The following is a 19,327-nucleotide window of genomic DNA, read 5'->3' on the forward strand; positions in this document are numbered from 1 at the left end:
ATTGAATGTCTCCCCATGTCAAGTCATGAATTTCTCTGCCAGGCCTCATTCCAAAGTGATTAGTGCAAATGGTAAACATGGAATTTGTAAGGGAGGTAGGTGTATGTGGACCTAATATTTTCTTCTCATAAAATATTCTGAATTCATTTTCAGTAAGGTCATCAGCTGCCATGGGTTTATTCCCCTTTCCAAGTGACTTCAACTGTTTTTGTTTCATTTTCAAAACATCACGTGCCTTGCTGAACTGCAGGTCATTAATAACCGAGTACCCATACTCCTTTTGCTGCAAATATCGATTGATGCTTGACATGTAAGCCCGCAAAGATGTTGGCTCATATTCTGTGCCATCCTTTTTTTTTGACAGAGAGAAGGAATGATGCTATGTGCAAATTTAGCTCAAATGGGGGTATTATTTCTGGAACCCTGAACTCTCCCTTTGCCTGCAAGAACTCTTTGAATGTATTTATATCACATTTAGTTTTTTTTGAAGTGTTCTTGTTCTCATTAGTTGCAAGAAACAAATCAATGTCATCATAACTGACCTCAGCAAAGCGTTTCTTTTCTGAAACTTGATCTCCAGCTGGAGAGAGATTAACTGAAAAATCCCCAATTATGTTGTAACTGATTCCTGCTAATGTTTCCTCATCTAAGTCTTCTATAAAGGCATCTAAGTCATTGTCTGTGTCAATTTGATTCCCTGCCATTGCTTTTAAATCCAATTCGTTAAATTTGTTGTCATTAGGGTAATTGTTTTCCATTTTCATATATATTATTGAAACAGACGACAAAAGAGCTCAGCCAAGGGAGATAATTTGATGATAGAAATAAGAGAAAGGGATCAAGGGACATAATTCAATGTAGAAATAAAAAAAAGTAGTTCCAGTATTTTGAATTTGTTTCATATTAAGACAAAAGGGGCTTAATTAGTAAACTTGATGATAGAATTTGAAAAAGTAATCAAGGGATATAACATCCTCAAAGAAATATAAAAAGTAGTTCCGGTTGATGTCCTCTCATACTGTGAAAGGATATCATTTTTATATTCTCTCACAGTGTGTCAGAATATCAGTTTTATTCAATGAATAAATCACAGTATTTCACTATTAAAAATGTAATAAATACTTGTATCATTTATTTGTTTCAAAGTTCTGTCAGGTTGCTCGAATCGCCAAAAATGATAACAATAATAAGTTGTACGAGAAAATTGTTTAAACAAATATGTTTTTGTCCTACGAATTCGACTTTCATCACGCTATGCTTGAAAGAAACTCAATGATACATGTATGCTGTGAATAAATACAATTCAATAATTTTAAATAGAACGAAATGTTTCTTCATGTACAATAGCTCAAAGCAGAGTATATAACAACATCATGTCTGCGGCTGCTCCTTTAGAAGATCCGGAAGAAGAGCCTTACGAGGAGAATCCGGAAGAAACTGTTTACTATAAAAACTTAACAGTGGCTAAAGATATTCCCGTAAAAGATATACATGGTGTGATAAAGCAAAGAGAAGCAGATGAAAACGCAGGATTTATCAAAGAATTCAAGGTATTGCACATTATATCATACAAATCAATTACAGGTAGGTACAATGAAAAATCAAAATATATTTTGGTAATCTACTTATTGTGCAAATGTATCTTAAATATCACTTCTGAAATTGCATTTTAAATGCAGTGTTTAAATGGTCTGCCTATAAACGTACTGAAAATCCTCACATGCCTATAGAAATGTTTTTATTTGTTTAGTCGCTTCCTTATGGAGAAAGGTTTGACTGTACCATTGCAAAGCAGGACGATAACATGCCAAAAAATAGATTTAAAACAACATTTCCTTGCAAGTATTTTAGGCATTGCTTCATGTAATAAATTGTGCGTTAATCGGTATGATAAACCAAAATATAAGGGTTCGTTTTTATGTGAATAAGTGTGTATGTAATAATATGACTAAATGTTTTCTCATTTGAGTATGCTCTTGAAAATTATAAACAATCATTAATTGACATTAATAGAAGGCTTTGATTTATAGGCTCGAACATGTAAGTTTAATTATTGGCTATGATAAAAAAAAAATCCTAATAGCCGTGTTTCGAGTTATGCCGGAACCCGTTATTCCCCGTTTAGTAACGCCGATCATGTGATTTTAGAAAAATGTTCTACAGGGTTACTTCCAGTTTACATTTGATTCGAGTTGTTTACTTTAGTTTCATCAGAAATCGAGATGATGTACGTCTGAAATCGTCTATTTATGTGTGTAATATAATGTGTTTACCATGAAGGTAGAAATATATTTAAATGTACGTTTATTTTAAAATATCTAGGGTTCTCCTCTCTGAGATAAAACCAGTACTTGTACATGTATCCCGCGATATCGGTATTAGTTACATAATTTAGGAAATAATACATAATAAAACACTGTTGAACGACTACTTTGTTGCATTTTGCTCTTTGAGTTTTACATGTTTTTTTTTTTTTTTTTCCTTTTTTTTTTTTTCATTCTAGAACGTTTAGTGCCAACATAAGTTGTCGTGAATTGTCATTGGATGGAATTGAAGCGACTGAAAAAGGGGGAGGAGGGAAAAGGAGACTTTACATATTATTGTTGCGTCCTTTATAAAGACACAACGTTTTCAAAGTATATATGACTGTAACACATATTTAAACATTATTCCAATATGTGATGAATTGGAAATTAATTCTACATATGCTGACAATTGGGAACATCAGCTCATATGTCATCCTCTCATTATTTGTTAACATTACAGATTCCACCACAAGACCAAGGCTTTTTAATGCTAGAATTTTGAAAAAAAAATGAAAAAAAAAAGACTTGTTTGGTTTCTTAAACTGCATCAATATAAACTTGTAAAATCCGTTAATTCAATATATCAATTTGAAAAAAAAAAATTCTGCTACTGCTTGACACGAAAACTGTCCAAGATCTCGAATGATGTACACTGAGGAAATACATGTACCTTGTATTAAGTGTATAAAACTTGACACGAATTCAATCTAAAGTTGAGTGTACTGCCTTAGTGGTGTCTAAAATACTCCACAGAAAATCAACTGAGGATTCAAAACCCAGGCATCAATTGTGTAATATTTAGGCATCTACATACACTGAGTCTTGTAACTGGATGGAAGAAAAATGTGACGGATGAGACAAGGATTCAAAACCCAGACACGGCACTTGCATCAATAGTCAGGTGTTCTACCAACTGGGCTATCTGGCTACCAGCTACTAAACCTGCCTAACTAACACAAACTTAATAACCCTCAAAGTGGCTGTTATGGCAGGTACCAATATGCAGTAATTATCAATTTACAAAATTTCATGTCCATACACATATACCATGAAAATAAAATTAATATCTTGAAATATTTAAAACCATTTAGCAACATACAAAACAGTTCTTCAATGTATTTAAATTTTTTTTGTTCAGATACTAAGACAACCTGAGAGTATTAAGCCAAAAAAAAAATGCTGTCCAACTGTTTTGCAATTTTATTTGCATGTTTCACTGCAGTCCAAATTTTTTTCTATAAGCCAAATATCGTATCTGTGTTGATACGGTCGAGGAGTGCAGAGTAAGTTTTAAGGTTTAAGACAAACAACAAGCTTCTGATTGACAGGACTTAAACAAGCTCTTCTCCCTAAAGCATAAAAATGGGCATCAACCTAAATAATCTTGCTAAAAAATACGTGCACTCTATATAAAATTTAGTACAATAATTAATACCTTCATTTTAACAAACTAAAAAAAAAAATAAAGATATGGATTCTGTCTTGTATATTTTATTGTTTAGTCTATAACAATTTATTCAAACTCTGAGAATACAGAGAAAATATATATATATATATATATATATATATATATATATATATATATATATATATATATTACATTATGATAATTTTATACAGCAGACGTTCCTGTTTCTTTAGCAGGTATACATAAACAATCTTGTGAAAATCATAACGTACACAAAACTTTCAAAGCCATGCCTTACAGATGCAATGAAATGTATAATGTTATCACTATAGTAAATCAAAGTTTTCAAAGTGATCACTATAGTGTCATAGTGATCACTAAAGTAAATCAAAGTTTTCAAAGTGATCACTATAGTGTCAAAGTTATCACTATAGTAAATCAAAGTTTTCACAGTAGTAGTTCAAAGTTTTCATAGTGATCACTATAGTTTTTCAAAAGTTTCATAGTTATCACTATAGTAAATCAAAATGTCAAAGTTTTCACTATAGTAAATCAAAGTGTCAAAGTTTTCACTATAGTTAACAACATTATTGAGAAAAAAATGTCACATACCTCAATTCATTGTGATTTTTGGTACGTATAAAGTGCCGGGGACAAGTCTGAATTTTATTTCTTCAGAAAATATTCCACGAGAAATTCCACTTACCCATATACAAGGGGACATTTTCCACTCTTATCGCAATTTATACAAAATAGGAAAAATTACATACAACCCCCCAGCACAATTCAGTTAGAGGACATACTTCTCTAGTAGATTCACACAGAATATCTTCAATCTATCCTTATTAATCACGTGTGCCAGTCAAATATATACATGATTTATAAATTCTAACTCTGTCCACGGACGTTTAAGGGGGAGCGTTACACAGTAAACTTTCTATTATTGTTTGAATATATGTATATCGGAGAAGTTAAAGGAATAACGATATTAAATTGGAAATGTTCAACATCATAACAGCACACTTAAGCTTAAAGAACAACCCAGACGCTTGAATCAAACAACAACGCTAAAAAAAAAAAAACTTTACATGTCATGTGAAAGAAATGTTAAAGTTGTGACACTTCCCCGTCATGTCAGCTCAAGAATGCAATGACTTGACGTCATTCGCTTTTATGACGTCATATCTTGGTAGCGTAGAGAAAAGTTACTGCAGTTGGAACAGTTTGATATTATACAGACAGACTTATCCTAGCCGCGCATTTCCTTAAAAGACCTAGTATAACTTATTTCAATGATATTTGTAATGGACACAGCCAAGTTTCATGTATATAGAGTTATACTTATGCCGTAGTCCTATCTTTTAAATTTATCAGTGTTTCTGTGAAGAGTTCTCTAAAATTCATTTTCAAATAGTTACAAAACTGAAGCTGTCTGGGAAATAACATTAGGACAAACATCTCTGGTGTGTCATTAATTAAATTTTAGTGAAACTGAAATAGATGTTTTTAATTTCTGCATTATTTCTTAAAAATAAAAGTGAAATCCTACCCCCCCCCCCCCCCCCACTTCACGAGTGACACTTTCAAACTGCATTTCATTTTAAGATACACGTATCATAGTACAAGTAACTTCATCTGTTTTCCATTATTTTTAAAATTACCATCTAATGTGGTTGGCACTACTCTCAATAAAACCATTGGATTTCCGTACCTTTGCTCAGTCGCACCTGTAGATCTTAATTGACGTCTTGTTGAGTTTTTTCTACCAGGACAACAAAAGTTGTGTGTGTAAATATATTTTCTAGACAATGCCATGCTTGCAAATTAAAGGAAATTTGCATAACAGTAACAGAGTTAATGATAAAAGTTTTCAATATAAACAAGGTATTGAATATTACTGGAAGTAACGTCGAGGAACATTTTTGAGGCAGCGTGGCGAAACAAGGAATAAAAATGGCGTTCCGGAGTAACTCGAAACACGGCTTTGATGCAATACGTTTCGGTTTCAGGAACATGCATATAAAAATGCATAAAATGATGTATTTAAAAAGTCATGCAAACTTTAAGTTTCTTTTTAACAATCATATATCTTTGTTTTTGTTTCTACAACTTAAAACTAGGATTTTTTTGTATTTTTTTTTCAAAATATAAAATTTTGTTTTTCAGATGATCATTCCAGAGTTATTTTAGAAATGAGTGACGGATTTGATTCAGATTATATAAATGCAAATTACATTGAAGTACGTATAAAAAGAAAGCTTCATGAAAGGATCAATTACTTTTTAACATCTGAAATTATGTTGGAAATCAAGAGTAATGTTATATTTTTTCGTTTAGAATATGGATGGGAAGCGCGAGTATATAGCTTGTCAAGGTATAGGCCTTACGTTTCATAATAGTTCCAATAGCTTTTTAAAGCTCTAAGGTCAAATGCTTATAAAAGACGGATATGTGCCAACTTCAATAAACTACATTGTAACTATAATTTTTTTGTTAGCGTATTTTATAGCATTTTAATATGTAGTCTATAACGAATTGATGATTATATATATATATATATATATATATATATATATATATATATATATATATATATATATATATATATATATATATATATATATATATATATATATATATATATATATATATATATATATATATATATATATATATATATATATATATATATATATATATATTTCCGGTAGGTCCACGAAGTAACACTATTGTTGACCACTGGAGAATGATATGGCAGGAACACGTTGAATACATTGTAATGTTAACCAATCTCATTGAAGGACCCAAGGTTTGAAGATCAAACATATAGTATACATGAATAGCTTAATGTAACATTTTTACATTGTGATCGTTCTTTTCTTTCTCGCATACAATCTTCTCGATCGATCCAGTTAAAATGATTATGTCGTTCCGATATCCTTTTCATTGAAACGATTTCTATATGTTGAAAATATCTTATTTTAAGGTGAAATGCCATCAATATTGGCCAAATGAGAGCAAAGAACTGAATCTCGGTGCTTTTTCTGTGAAGTTGATTGAAGAAAAAATATATGCATACTATGTTGTGAGGAAAATGAATCTTTGGAAGAAAAGGGTGGGTTTTCAATATAATGTTCAAACTGTTTAACGTACGATACGTTCGAATCATTCTTCTGTTACAAACATAAATTTCAGTTTACGTCTTTTTACTAGGTTACTGGTTCAAGGACGGTCGTACAATTTCATTTCACTAGATGGCCAGACCATGGGACACCTAATCCTTTGAACCTGATCGTGTTTCTCAGACATTTCCGGCATAAAATTAGACCCTCCCAACATCCAATTATTGTTCATTGCAGGTGTCTGAGTTCATATTTTTAGCAAATGAAGACCAAAATCTATTTAATACATTTTGCCTAAGGTCAAGATCTAGTAAATTCAAGATGTCTAAACTTTCTCACATTTGAGGACTTTATTGCCATAATGATAACCTCTTTAGCTATAGCTTGGTATAAAATGTTGTATAGATGTAAAAATTTTAGGTTAATATGGAAAAGGTATATTTAAAACTTTCCTTTTTTTTCTTTATTAATTGATGAAAATCAGTCATAAACGTAGGAGGTTTTTTTTTTTTTTTTTTTTTTTTTACATTTCTGACCATATTGCTTACGGATCCGCAGGAAAGAAAACTTAGAAAGGTGTTTTACACCTTTATAAAATAATATTTAAATTGAATATAGGTATCCGGGTTATTTTCATATGATTCCATGAAAATGTTTTATTTTCTACATAATCCAGTAATAGCCACACAGTACGGGAAAAAGTAGGCTTAATTAAAAAAAAAAAAATACAAAATGATGCCATATTCGATCTAGCACCAAACGGACAGTATAAACACATTTACTAGATTTTTACCTTAATTACATCATTTTTTTATTGGTGTTTATTAATTAGTGCTGGTATCGGTCGAACGGGAACGTTCATTGCTCTGGACGTCCTCTCCAGATACGGAGAAGAACATGATAAAATCAACGTCATTGAGTTTGTTAAAGCCATGCGTAAAGATAGGATGACCATGATTCAAAACGCTGTAAGTTATTTTTTTAGTGGGCGAAAATCTTGAACTTAGTTTATGTGTATCTTTTGTATTGCTTATAAATATGAGTAAATGGTGCTAAGTACCCCATCTAAAATCCCTAGCTTTTTACATGATCTGTCTTCTGGGAATATAATTATAAGAGATTCAAAGGGATTTAAAATATAAATTGTATATAGTCTCTAAATAGAGCATAATTAATAAAACATTATGATTAAAAGATGAATAAAGGGGAAAAGAATTTTGAAATGAAATTAATATTTTTTTTTTTATTTTTTTTTTATTTTTTTACTTTTTGTAAGAGAAATAGGATACATAATGATTATGTCATCTTATGAGATAAATTGTATTTTTATTAAAACTATCTTGTGATCAAATACTAATTAATTAAATACTTATCATCCTATCGTACGAAACAAAGTAATAGTGCAACGGAGCCTTTATGAAGCAATGATATTCAATGCATATGTTACCCGTTCGATAGCACACCATTAGGCAGTTTAGTTGGTTGTTTTCAGTTGTATTGTGAAGGGTATTTTTTTTATTCGTAGTATTTATATTTTTATTGTATTGCTTGCAATGCGCAAGCTTTTTTTTTTTTTTTAATGAAATTGAAGGCATTTCCGTTTAAGTATAATTGAGAAAAAAATCATTATTAAAGGAATGCAGTTGACTGTATCCAATATGCTATTTGAGATCATGTGAAGGTTGTTTCATACTATAAATTCAGTTGCAACATATTATAGGATCAATACGTCTTCCTTTACCACGCTCTATTTGAGTGCTTCCGGAGAAAGGGGGGTTTCATCAGCAGGACGGAGTTTATTGAGTTATATGGCGAAATGGAGAAACCGGAAACAAAGAAACGACTTAGGAATGAGTTCAATGTGAGTATTTAATTTCCAAACTTTAGAAATTAAATATTACTTCAACATATCAGATGATTGATTCTCAAAACTACTTTACGACAGTTTAAATATAATGAGATTTTCAAGACTCTCAAATAAAGATATTTTATCGGATTTTCTCCCGCTTTCACTGAAAATGGGGAATATTGATTTTGGGACCGTCCGTTGGGTCCGTTGGTAGATGGGTCTGCCTCTGTGTAACAATTTCGTTTCCGTCAATATCTCAAAAAGCTTTTGAGCTTTTTTGCAATGATATTTTATATCAAAACTCGTAATGGTCTACAAAAGACCTCTATTGATCTTTAGGTTAAAATTTTATAGGTCAAGGTCAAAAATTAATACAATATAAAGAAATGTTTCTAAATAATAACTTTAATACTCTTTGAGTTTTTTTTTCCCCAAATGGAATTTAATATCACAACTCCCTTTGGGTATAAAAGCAGAAGACTTTCAGTTTTGATGTGAAAAATGTCAAAGGTCATGGTCAGGAATTTAAACAATCTATCTCTGTGTAACATTTTCGTTTCAGGACGGTATATTTAAAAGCCTTTAAGATTTTGAGATGAAATTCCCTATCACCTATCAAGTGCCCCATTAATCTTGTGTCTAAAAGATCAAAAGAAGATCACGAATTCATACATTGCAAAAAACAGTCTCCAAATAACTTTAGTGTTTATTGAGCTTTTTCAATGAGATTTAATATCAAAACTCCTTTTGGGCCAGGAAAATAGCACTTGTGATTTTGAGGTAAAAATTTTAAAGGTCAAGGTTACAAATGCAGACATTCTGTCTATGTGTCACACTTTCTTTTTAGGACGATATTTAAAAAAAGCATTGAGATTTTGCATCAAAATCTTACATTATAACATCCTATGACAGAGAAGAAGCATCAGTTGATTTTAATTTCAAAAGATCAAGGTAGACATTTAGATATTGCAAAAACAGACTTCCAGATGAAAGCTTTAGTTCTCTTCGAGCTTTTTCAATAAACTTATCATCTTTACTCCTTGTGATTTAAACTGGAATTATTGACGTTGAGGTTAAAAGGTGAAATGTCAGGTATGAAATTCATGCAAAAATTTTATTTTTTTTAAAAAAATGTTATCCGGATGTTGACTTTAGTTCTCATAAGCTTTTTCTTTGATTCTGTTCATCATATCCCCCAATGACTTAAGGAAGATTGCTTTTTTAGTCACAATATCAAGGACAAAAATTTATATTTTGATTAAAATGATTTCCTGGTAAGACATCTACCTTTCCTCAGGGTTTTGCAATAAAAAAAATGATACCTTTCGTCAATATAACTTGAAAAAAGTGCCATTGATGTGAGGTCAAACAGTCAAAGACCAGGGTCAGAAATTTATTTATTGTAGATATAGATTTCATGATATAATTTTATTTTCTGTAAGCTTTTGAAATGAAACTCAAGGCCATATTTGTCTTTCATTTTAAAACAAACTCTATTGACTCTAAGCCCGAAAGGTCAAGATAAAACTTTTTATTTCTTATTCTGCATATTTTTTTTCCGGATCCTCTATTCGTCTTTCTTTACGAGAAGGGTACAAATTCTCTAAATTAAGAATTAGTTGTGATCTATTAAACGCCAAAAAAAAAAAAAAAAAAAAAAAAAAAAAATCTCTCAAGATTTATGAACAAACTTTCTACACAGTCCAGAAAAGTCAACAGCTATATATATATATATATATATATATATATATATATATATATATATATATATATATATATATATATATATATATATATATGTAGACCCTGAAACGTGCTACTACCCCACAATCACGCTACACGAACGGTACACGCTCGCTACACGGTTTGCACGAAACGCTGCACGGTTTACACGAAACGCTACAGGGTTTGCACGAAACGCTTCACGGTTTACACGAAACGCTTTGCACGAAAGGCTAAACGGTTTACACGAAAGGCTGCACGAAGCTCTTTGTACATGTTTCTCACACGCTTTGTACACGATTCTTGCACGCTTTGGCCTCGATCTGGATTTTCTATTCGGAATCTCTCGAGCATTACTTATTATTTTTTTTTTACGGGTTAAATATAGATTAATTAAGAGTCGCAATCTTTCACATCACGTTTTAAATTCAAACGCGCTACACTTGTACTACATGTTCATAAACTGTTGGAAATATTCAAAAATTAATAGTTAATAATTCATGATTGTCTTTCCGTTTGTAATCCGCTTGTTTTTTTAAGGTGATATGCCCATCATCGTCAGTGTACATCTTTTTTCACTAAATTTTACACTGCAAGAGATACATTTATATTTGTCCTTCATAATTTCTTTCGGTATTATTTTTTTTAAGTATTATATTAAAAAACTCGTTTATCAGCGAAATATAACTTTAGTAAATAATTTTGATAAATATTGTACTGTGTTTATTTCCATGAACGGATCGATTTTCTTATGATTTAGCGGTAAGTTTATTTTATTTAATTAATTCAGGTTCACCTCTTTAATATGCAAAATTAATAAGTACATTGCAGAAAAGAGGATGGTTATGCATTTTTTCTTCATCTCTTTTGGTTGGGTGGCGAGGAGGGGTTACCGAGATCTTACTTGTGTATTTGTAAATCTGACATGGCTAAAGACCACCGGCAGTCGTTTCATTAATTATACTATCGGGAAAAAAAATATTAGAGAAACAAGTAACTGTGCTTAAAAATATTCATGTCTCCAGCGAGATTTAATAAAATAAAACATTTTATACCTAATGGTAGTTTTAACATTTAAACGTTTTATTAAAGAGTTTAATTTAACATTAGAATTCTATATGGAAGAATGGAAGAGAAACCCGCGGGGAGAGGGGTGTTAAGGATAATTAGCTCTCTCTACATGTACCTAAAATGTCAACAATATACATGTACCCATCACCTTGTAAGTTCCTTCATTATAAAACTCGGTAATTTACAAATAGTCACGGCACAACTCACCACGCAATATTCGTGTATATATGTCCAAGTACATTACATGAAAACTCGAATATTTTTGAAAAATACAAATTAAAGCTGCATGATTTATAAAACAACTGATATGTAATTGTTATTTATTTCTAAACACTTTTTTATTGTGACTGCCGAACAATCCACTGATCACGGAAATTCACGTCGATTAAAAATAAAATCAACGAGTATTATGTGTACCAATTAAATAAAAAAAAAATAAGCATTTAATATCACAAATTTAAACTCAATCGTTAATCTCGGGTGTATTTTATCCATGATTGACAAAAGATAAAAGCAGAACAAATTTTCAGTTCCCTGCCCGTGGAGCCCGTGGTCGCTGTTGTACATGTAAATGACCTTGATCACAGCCGCACATTGCAAATGGAAAGTTGAAGATTTAAATATTCCAATATATTTTAAGTGGTGCATCCGATGCACCATATCAATTAAGTATTTATTTCTTTATACAAAAGAAAGTCATCTATGCTTTTTAACACCCGGTACCGACAAATATTGAAATTTAAAGCTTGCGTTTTTGAAATGCGCCCTCCCCCCCCCCCCCTCTCGGTAATTTCTAATCATGCGTTCGTAAATGCTTGTGAATTATACTCATATTTTTCAATTATTAATCAACCAATGCTATGTGATAGAAGACTATTAATGACACACAGTTTTGATTAAAATTATTTAATACAATCTGGTAATAAATAGACAAGAGCGGAGTCCTGATAAAATTTCGTTTGAAATTTCGTTTGTAGCTTTCTTTGGAAAATAAAATTAAAAAGATATGATCACTCCGATTGTGCATTAAAATCAATTCATTTAAAATGTTGCATATACACTGTAATTACATGTAATTAATTTGAATAATTTTCATGTCCATCTTTATTTTTGAGAGAAAAAATAAAGGAAAACAAATTAAATATACATTACCGTGTAATTTTATTTTGTTGCTCTCATACTTTTTTTTTTAAATTTCACTCTTAAAATACATCCAATATAATATCTCCGAATAATATTAGCTATAAACAACAATATTTGACACCCTGACCCATTGATAGCCATATTTAAAATGAAATGACTTCCGAATGAATCCTACAGGTTTCTCACACGATTCTTGCACGAAAGTCGCACGTTTCTCACACGGTTCTTACATGAAAGTCGAACGTTTCTCACACGCTTCTCGCTCGCTCGCTACACGGTTTGCACGAAACGCTCTGGAGCTTACACGAAACGCTGCACGTTTTACACGAAACGCTACACGGTTTGCACGAAACGAAAAGCGCACGAAAGTTACACGCTTTTTTTGGGGTAGTAGCACGTTTCAGGTTATGTATGTGTATATATATATATATATATATATATATATATATATATATATATATATATATATATATATATATATATATATATATATATATATATATATATATATATATATATATTGCCTTAACGTTATAAACATGCTGGGGAAAAATCTTTTATACCAATATTAATTGAATAGTTCTTACTCATATTAAATTCATGATAAAGATAAATTGTTAAATGAAATTTTGCTAAATGGGATTACGATCGTAGTTGTACGTTCTTTATAAAACGGGATCGTATATCACTGCCCTGCCACTAGAGAAGAACAATAAAATTGATTGATAATGAATTAAATTAAATTGACTGATAATTTAAGATTAATATAAATCAGACCCAAATGATGAGGTAACAACTGCTCTGAAGAAAGAAAAAAATGAGACATTGCCTAAATACAGTTCAATAAATTGAGATCGAAATTTCATTCAGTCAGTAGTTACAATATGAACGGCGTAGAAATGTAAAAACTGACAGAGCTTACATTACCTGTGTCCAGGCTTAGCACTCACCCTGATATCTTTATTATTAAAATCACTTTTTATAGGGTCACTTACTGTTTTGACTTTGATAGGGAATAGTGAAATAATTCTATTTTCTAAAATGTAGTTTGTTGTTAAATTTGTAGACAATCAATTACATTTATTTCTATCAGGGTTGTCAGTTTTAAGAAAGTAGAAAGCTTCGAATACAAGACATTACAATAAAGTATTGTGAACATTTTGAACCAAATTAATCCTTACAGGAAAATTCTTGTCTAAATTAAAAATCACTTTAAAATCAATGATAATGTATAATATTTATATTTATCCAATAAATATTTATAGCTTACGTCATCTACAGGTCAAAGAAATTTTTACTTACTATTACTGTATTTTCTTTAAAAATACATTTCAATTTCAAGGCATTAACAAGTTTAAAGCCAAACTACACAGCAGACGATTTCAAAACAGGACGACAGCACATAAAGCTTAGTTTTGCCACTTCTGTTTTACCAGGTAATGTAATTTTTCAAAAAATGAAAACTAATTTAAATAGGCCTTTAAAAATCAAGTTTTGTGAAAGGAAAAAAAACAATAGGTGTGAAAATTTAGATGATAGAAATTCAAATTGATAAGGCAAAGCAATTTGTAATATGTTAGAATATATTTCAGTTGAAAGATACATTGTGTATTTAACATCAACTGTGAAGGGACGAGGGCAGTACTACAATGCAGTGAATGTCTCGGTAATTATCATTTGTCATATCCTAGTGTTAAATCAGTTATGAATAGAAAAAGAAATGTGAGACTTTTCATGTTATTATGCTTCAACTCATTTTAAAATGACTTCTGTTATTTTATAAATATTCTGTTTACATTTTATAATGAGTATTTTTGATGTCACTTCAACGTACACAATAAATTCAAAATACATGGAAGTTATACTTTTCATACAGTATCGTTATTTCAGAGCAAGTGTTAAAAGTTTGCAGATTTATTTTTTGAAATATTTATTTAAGTCGTTTACCAGAGCTGAGGAGTTTATCTCTGCGCAATATCCGGTATCAGGAGCAGCCATTGATCTTGCTCGATTGCTGGTTGATCAGAATTCAACATTCTTGATCTCGCTGAACCCTTTATCAGAAATCAAAGAGGTAATTTATGATTTAAATAGATTGAAATGAAGAGTTCGTGTAATTTGCATTTATCCGTATAACTTTTTCTCTTTTGCAAGATAAAAGATTGGGTTGACAGTAGAATGAAGAAAATTAATTTGGCTCCATATGAAATCACAATGATTACACAGGCAATGGTGTCAAACATTTTGCGGAAGACGGACATTCAAATCAAACGAAATCATGTAAGTTAATGTCGTCATTCGATAATTGCAAGACAGTGCTGATAAAGGAAATAGATCGAAAGATTTTACAGCAAGAAAAATCATTACAAGAAATTTATATGATAATTCCGGGATGAGAAACATTGAAGGAGTTCATTGAAGTCATAATGGATATTCATACAGAAATACATGTAATTTCTTGTCTTTGTTTTCATGTTTTCAAGTATTTTGACTGAGTTATATTTATGTAACTAACATAAACCAAAAACAAATATAATAATAAACAGGTTAAATTATTACAAACCAGTTTTTATGCCCCCCTAATCGAAGATTCGGAGTATATTGTTTTTGACCTGTCCGTCAGTCTGTCTGTCTGCCTGTTTGTATGTTTGTCCGCAAAAACATTAACCTTGCCCAGAACTTTTGATTGGTTGGAGCTATGGCTTTCATATTTCACATTTTTATTCCTTTTGACAAGATCTTCCTTTGAGAACCAACATATTTGACCTCTTGACCTTGGACTTTAACCCTATTTTGCAAAAATCTTTCCAACTTTAACCAACTTTGACCCTAACTTTTGAACACGTGTGGTTAGGGTTTTCATTTCTCACATGTGTATTCATCATGACAAGACCTTTCCATGGGTTTAAATATTTTCGACCTGTTGACCTTTACATGAGAGTTTGACCCACTTTTTAAAGACTTTAACACAGGCCATAACTTTTGAACAGTTAGTACTAGGGCTTTAAATTTAACAGATCTATCCATTATATCAAGACCTTCCTTCAAATTTCAACAACTTTAACCTTTTGAACTTGACCTTGGAGTTTGACCTACTTTTGAAAATCTTTAGCCTACACCATAACTTCTGAACAATTGGTGCTATTTTTTTTTTAATTTTGCATGTGTATTTCTAATGAGAGGTTGTCCCCTGCATACCATTAATTTTGAACCTTGACCTTGGAGTTTGACCCACTTGAAGAAAACATTAACTTTGACAATAACTTTGGAATGGTTGGTGCTTGGGCTTTTAGATTTACAAGGTACATCCATTGACACATCCATTTCTTTGGGTTATATCATTTTTGATCTCTTGACCTTGGAGTTTGACTTGCATTTGAGAAACTTTAATTTTAACCTTTGCAGGAAGCTGTCATACGGGGGCATTAGTATTTCACAAACACATCTTGTTTTATATTATCTATAGAATAAATTGCATCCAGTGCAGATATTTGAATGTCTTAATTGGAGTTTTCGTAATATTCTACCAGAAGAAACCTCTACGATGACAAATTTAATAAAACAATTCTGTTTGGATAGAAAATCTCATCCAGATGGTCCTATAACCCTTGTTTCTAAGTATGTATTAATATTTCCAATAGCTGAATGCTTTATGCCTATATATGAAAGGCTTAAGGATGCCTTTTCCTAAGTATTGCATGATGATGATAATGATGATGACGATGATTAAGTTTTGCAAATTATGTTTCTGTTACTATAAATTCTGTTGAAGACTAGATTCTTTTCTTTTTACTAGGGATGGAGCAACGTGTTGTGGAGTATTCATAGCTATCTATAATGCAATAGAACAACTACAAAAAGATGACGAGGTTGACCTATTAACCATAGTACAGCAACTGCAGTGCCGCAGACCGGAAATGATATCTACAAAGGTATGTGGTACATGTATTTATGCTTAGACAATTTATATATTTATCAATTAAAATAGATTTGGAACATTTAAGAATGGATTTTAAAATATAATTCATTAATAAGTTAAATTAGATAAGCTACATTTAAATTGAATTAAATTTTGATTCATAGGAAGATTACGAGTTTTGCTTCAAGGCAGTTTATGATTATCTGAATATGGACAGCATGTATGCCAACACCTAGAGGGAATGCCCATGATGGATTGGTGTTTCAGTTTCAATGAAAACAAAGAGAAAATATATACTAAGCCTTTTACCTGTTAACTATGAAATGCTTTGCTTACAAAGTAAAGTCGTAGCGAACTTCAGTACAAATAAAGTTTACAATAAATCTATAACTGTTGCGTACAATACATGTGAAACTGTTTAAGGTACGTACACGTTGGAACACAAGTACAAGCTGGTTTTCCCCAATATTTTTAATCTTATTTGTATCCTTTTGTACACAATATAGTGCAAAAAATCTTTTGCTATATGTGCTTTTATTTTACATTGTCCTATTTATATATACATACTTTGCCTGAACCCCCCCCCCCCCACTCCTTTCCCATTTTATTTTTTTTTCTGATTTAATTTTTTTTATCATTATTATTATTTTTTTTTTTTTTTGCTTTTGAATGATTTTGAAATATAGAATAATGTACAATAATAACATCTTTTTTGGAAAAAAATGTGGGAAGGACAGAAAAGATATACACTGAATTATGGAATAGTCCATAATATAATAGATGGGACAAACTGACGGGTTGACAAACATGGAGACAACTAAACAAAGGACGGACAGGCGAAGATATATAAAATACATGGTTACTGTCTTGAAATATAAGCGATATTTGGGCGAGGGTAAGAAAACGTGATAGAGGGCGAGGCTTGCCGAGCCCTCTATCACGTTTTCGACCCGAGCCCAAATATCGTTTATATTTCAAGACAGTCTCCATCTATTTTGTTTATCCTGCAACACATTTTTACATGACCTCCAAAACGATGTTTTCAACCGATTTAGGTACATCTCTGCAGTTGAAACTAAGACGCCATGGCGTAAACATTGCAATATTCATGACGTCACAATGCTTTTAGAACGTCGGAATACGTGCACAAGGCTTTATTAGGGCATTGACCGAATAAAGCTTTGGTTTATTAGGTTACCTTTATTAGGTCAATATAAGGGGTAGTTGTACGATAAAAGAAGTTTCCGTGACAAGTTCCTTAATATTGGTTCACATCTTCTGATTTATTGGTGTACAAGCAATGCATACGAAAGTTCATATCACATTCCGTGTCATAGAATCCAAATGGATACACTAGAATGCAAGTTCAAGATCTTATGATTAATCCTTCTTTTTAACCTATCTCTGGGTCCTAGTTATAGTATACAAGTACTTAATTAGTTTATACACTGAGGAATTGTCTTTCATATTTATTCTCTATAATGACATCAAATTAAGGAGGGATTCTTCTCGTGTTTAACATATTTTAAAAAACAATGAAATTTTCACTGATTCAAGAACTTCAAGACAATATCACAAGGTGATGGCATCAATAACATTATATTTGACCGTTTGATTAAAAGGTTAAGGTCAAGTCAAGGTCATTATCTTTACTTTGTCATTTAGAATAAAAAATATATTGTTGCCAATCATGCAGTGCTTAGATTTGATCTTTCTCTTTTTACATAAAAAGTGGACACGACAGAAGGTCTACAAGATGGTCATATCACATTGAGATAAAAGTTAATCTAAATAGGTATTGGATAACCCGAATCTCCTCTATTTTTCTTTTTTTTTTCTTTCGAGATTATTTATTTTCAAAATATCTTCAACATCTGAACACATGTATGTTAATTCATTGATGTGATGTATATTAATACAATGACTCTGAAATTTCACGCATCTATTTGAATAGATAATCGTGTTGCAAATTGATACTTTTGTGCAAAATTGCTTTTATAAAATAAAACTTACTTTTTCAGAAGATGAAATTAATTTTCATATTAATGGAAAAAAGAAAGTTTCTACATTTCAGCTGAGGTCATGTAAAACGGGGTCTGTGTAGTTTTGAAAATCAAGTTTCGACAAAATTCGTGCTATTCCTTCGAGCAAAAAAAAAAAAAAAAAAAAAAAAAAAAAAAAAAAAAAAAAACACCAAATTTTACTCCCTGTAAAGAAATCCGCTTAGCTGTATTTTTCCCTTTTACTTAGAAATGGTGAACAAACAAGTTAGCAAAAAAATAGAGCATTTGCCGCATCTCCATTTGAATTAATTTATATAAATCATTATAGACAAAGACAGGTCGGCAACAAGAGCAAGCGATCAAGTCAGAAAGGGGGGGGGGGGTGAGGTGACATGAATATATAACTGTAAATTACTTATTTGGATAGAGTCAAATTTTCTTGGTTTGAGGAAAATCTGTTCGCTCGTGGGGATTTTATTTTAAGATTGCATAAAATATATGGTATTAAAGTTTCTCATTTTAATTTTTCGTGGAAGACATGAATTTGTGGGTCTCTCCATACCGGAAAAAAATAAACAGCTCAAGAAAAAAGATGATTTTACACAACAGAGGATTTTTGACGGTACATATTGTCGTTTTGTACATATTGTCGTCGGCGATAATATGTACCTACCCTCACTGCACATATTGTCATCCATTGGTACATACTGTCGCCGACTGAAAAGTAACATATGTACATATTGTCGCCGGCGACATTATGTGCCTCACCTTCACTGTACATATT

At 31.2% G+C, this 19,327-nt stretch overlaps 1 protein-coding gene across 1 annotated transcript; it reads left to right on the forward strand.

Annotated features, from left to right (window-relative positions):
- Positions 1-1,373: 1,373 nt before the first annotated feature.
- On the forward strand, positions 1,374-16,776 carry LOC133203176 (receptor-type tyrosine-protein phosphatase kappa-like). Its single transcript, XM_061339017.1, has 16 exons — positions 1,374-1,550; positions 1,751-1,838; positions 5,881-5,954; positions 6,052-6,088; positions 6,426-6,523; positions 6,701-6,829; positions 6,928-7,073; positions 7,669-7,804; positions 8,557-8,697; positions 13,964-14,057; positions 14,214-14,287; positions 14,561-14,695; positions 14,776-14,901; positions 16,088-16,239; positions 16,418-16,553; positions 16,705-16,776. The coding sequence occupies exons 1-16, from the start codon at positions 1,374-1,376 to the stop codon at positions 16,774-16,776; spliced, it is 1,815 nt and encodes a 604-aa protein (XP_061195001.1).
- The last annotated feature ends 2,551 nt before the right edge of the window (positions 16,777-19,327 follow it).

The sequence above is a fragment of the Saccostrea echinata genome, unplaced genomic scaffold (genome assembly GCF_033153115.1).
Source record: "Saccostrea echinata isolate AGI-Se365-2 ecotype Australia unplaced genomic scaffold, CSIRO_AGI_Sech_v1 ptg000048l, whole genome shotgun sequence".
Lineage (NCBI taxonomy): Eukaryota > Metazoa > Mollusca > Bivalvia > Ostreida > Ostreidae > Saccostrea > Saccostrea echinata.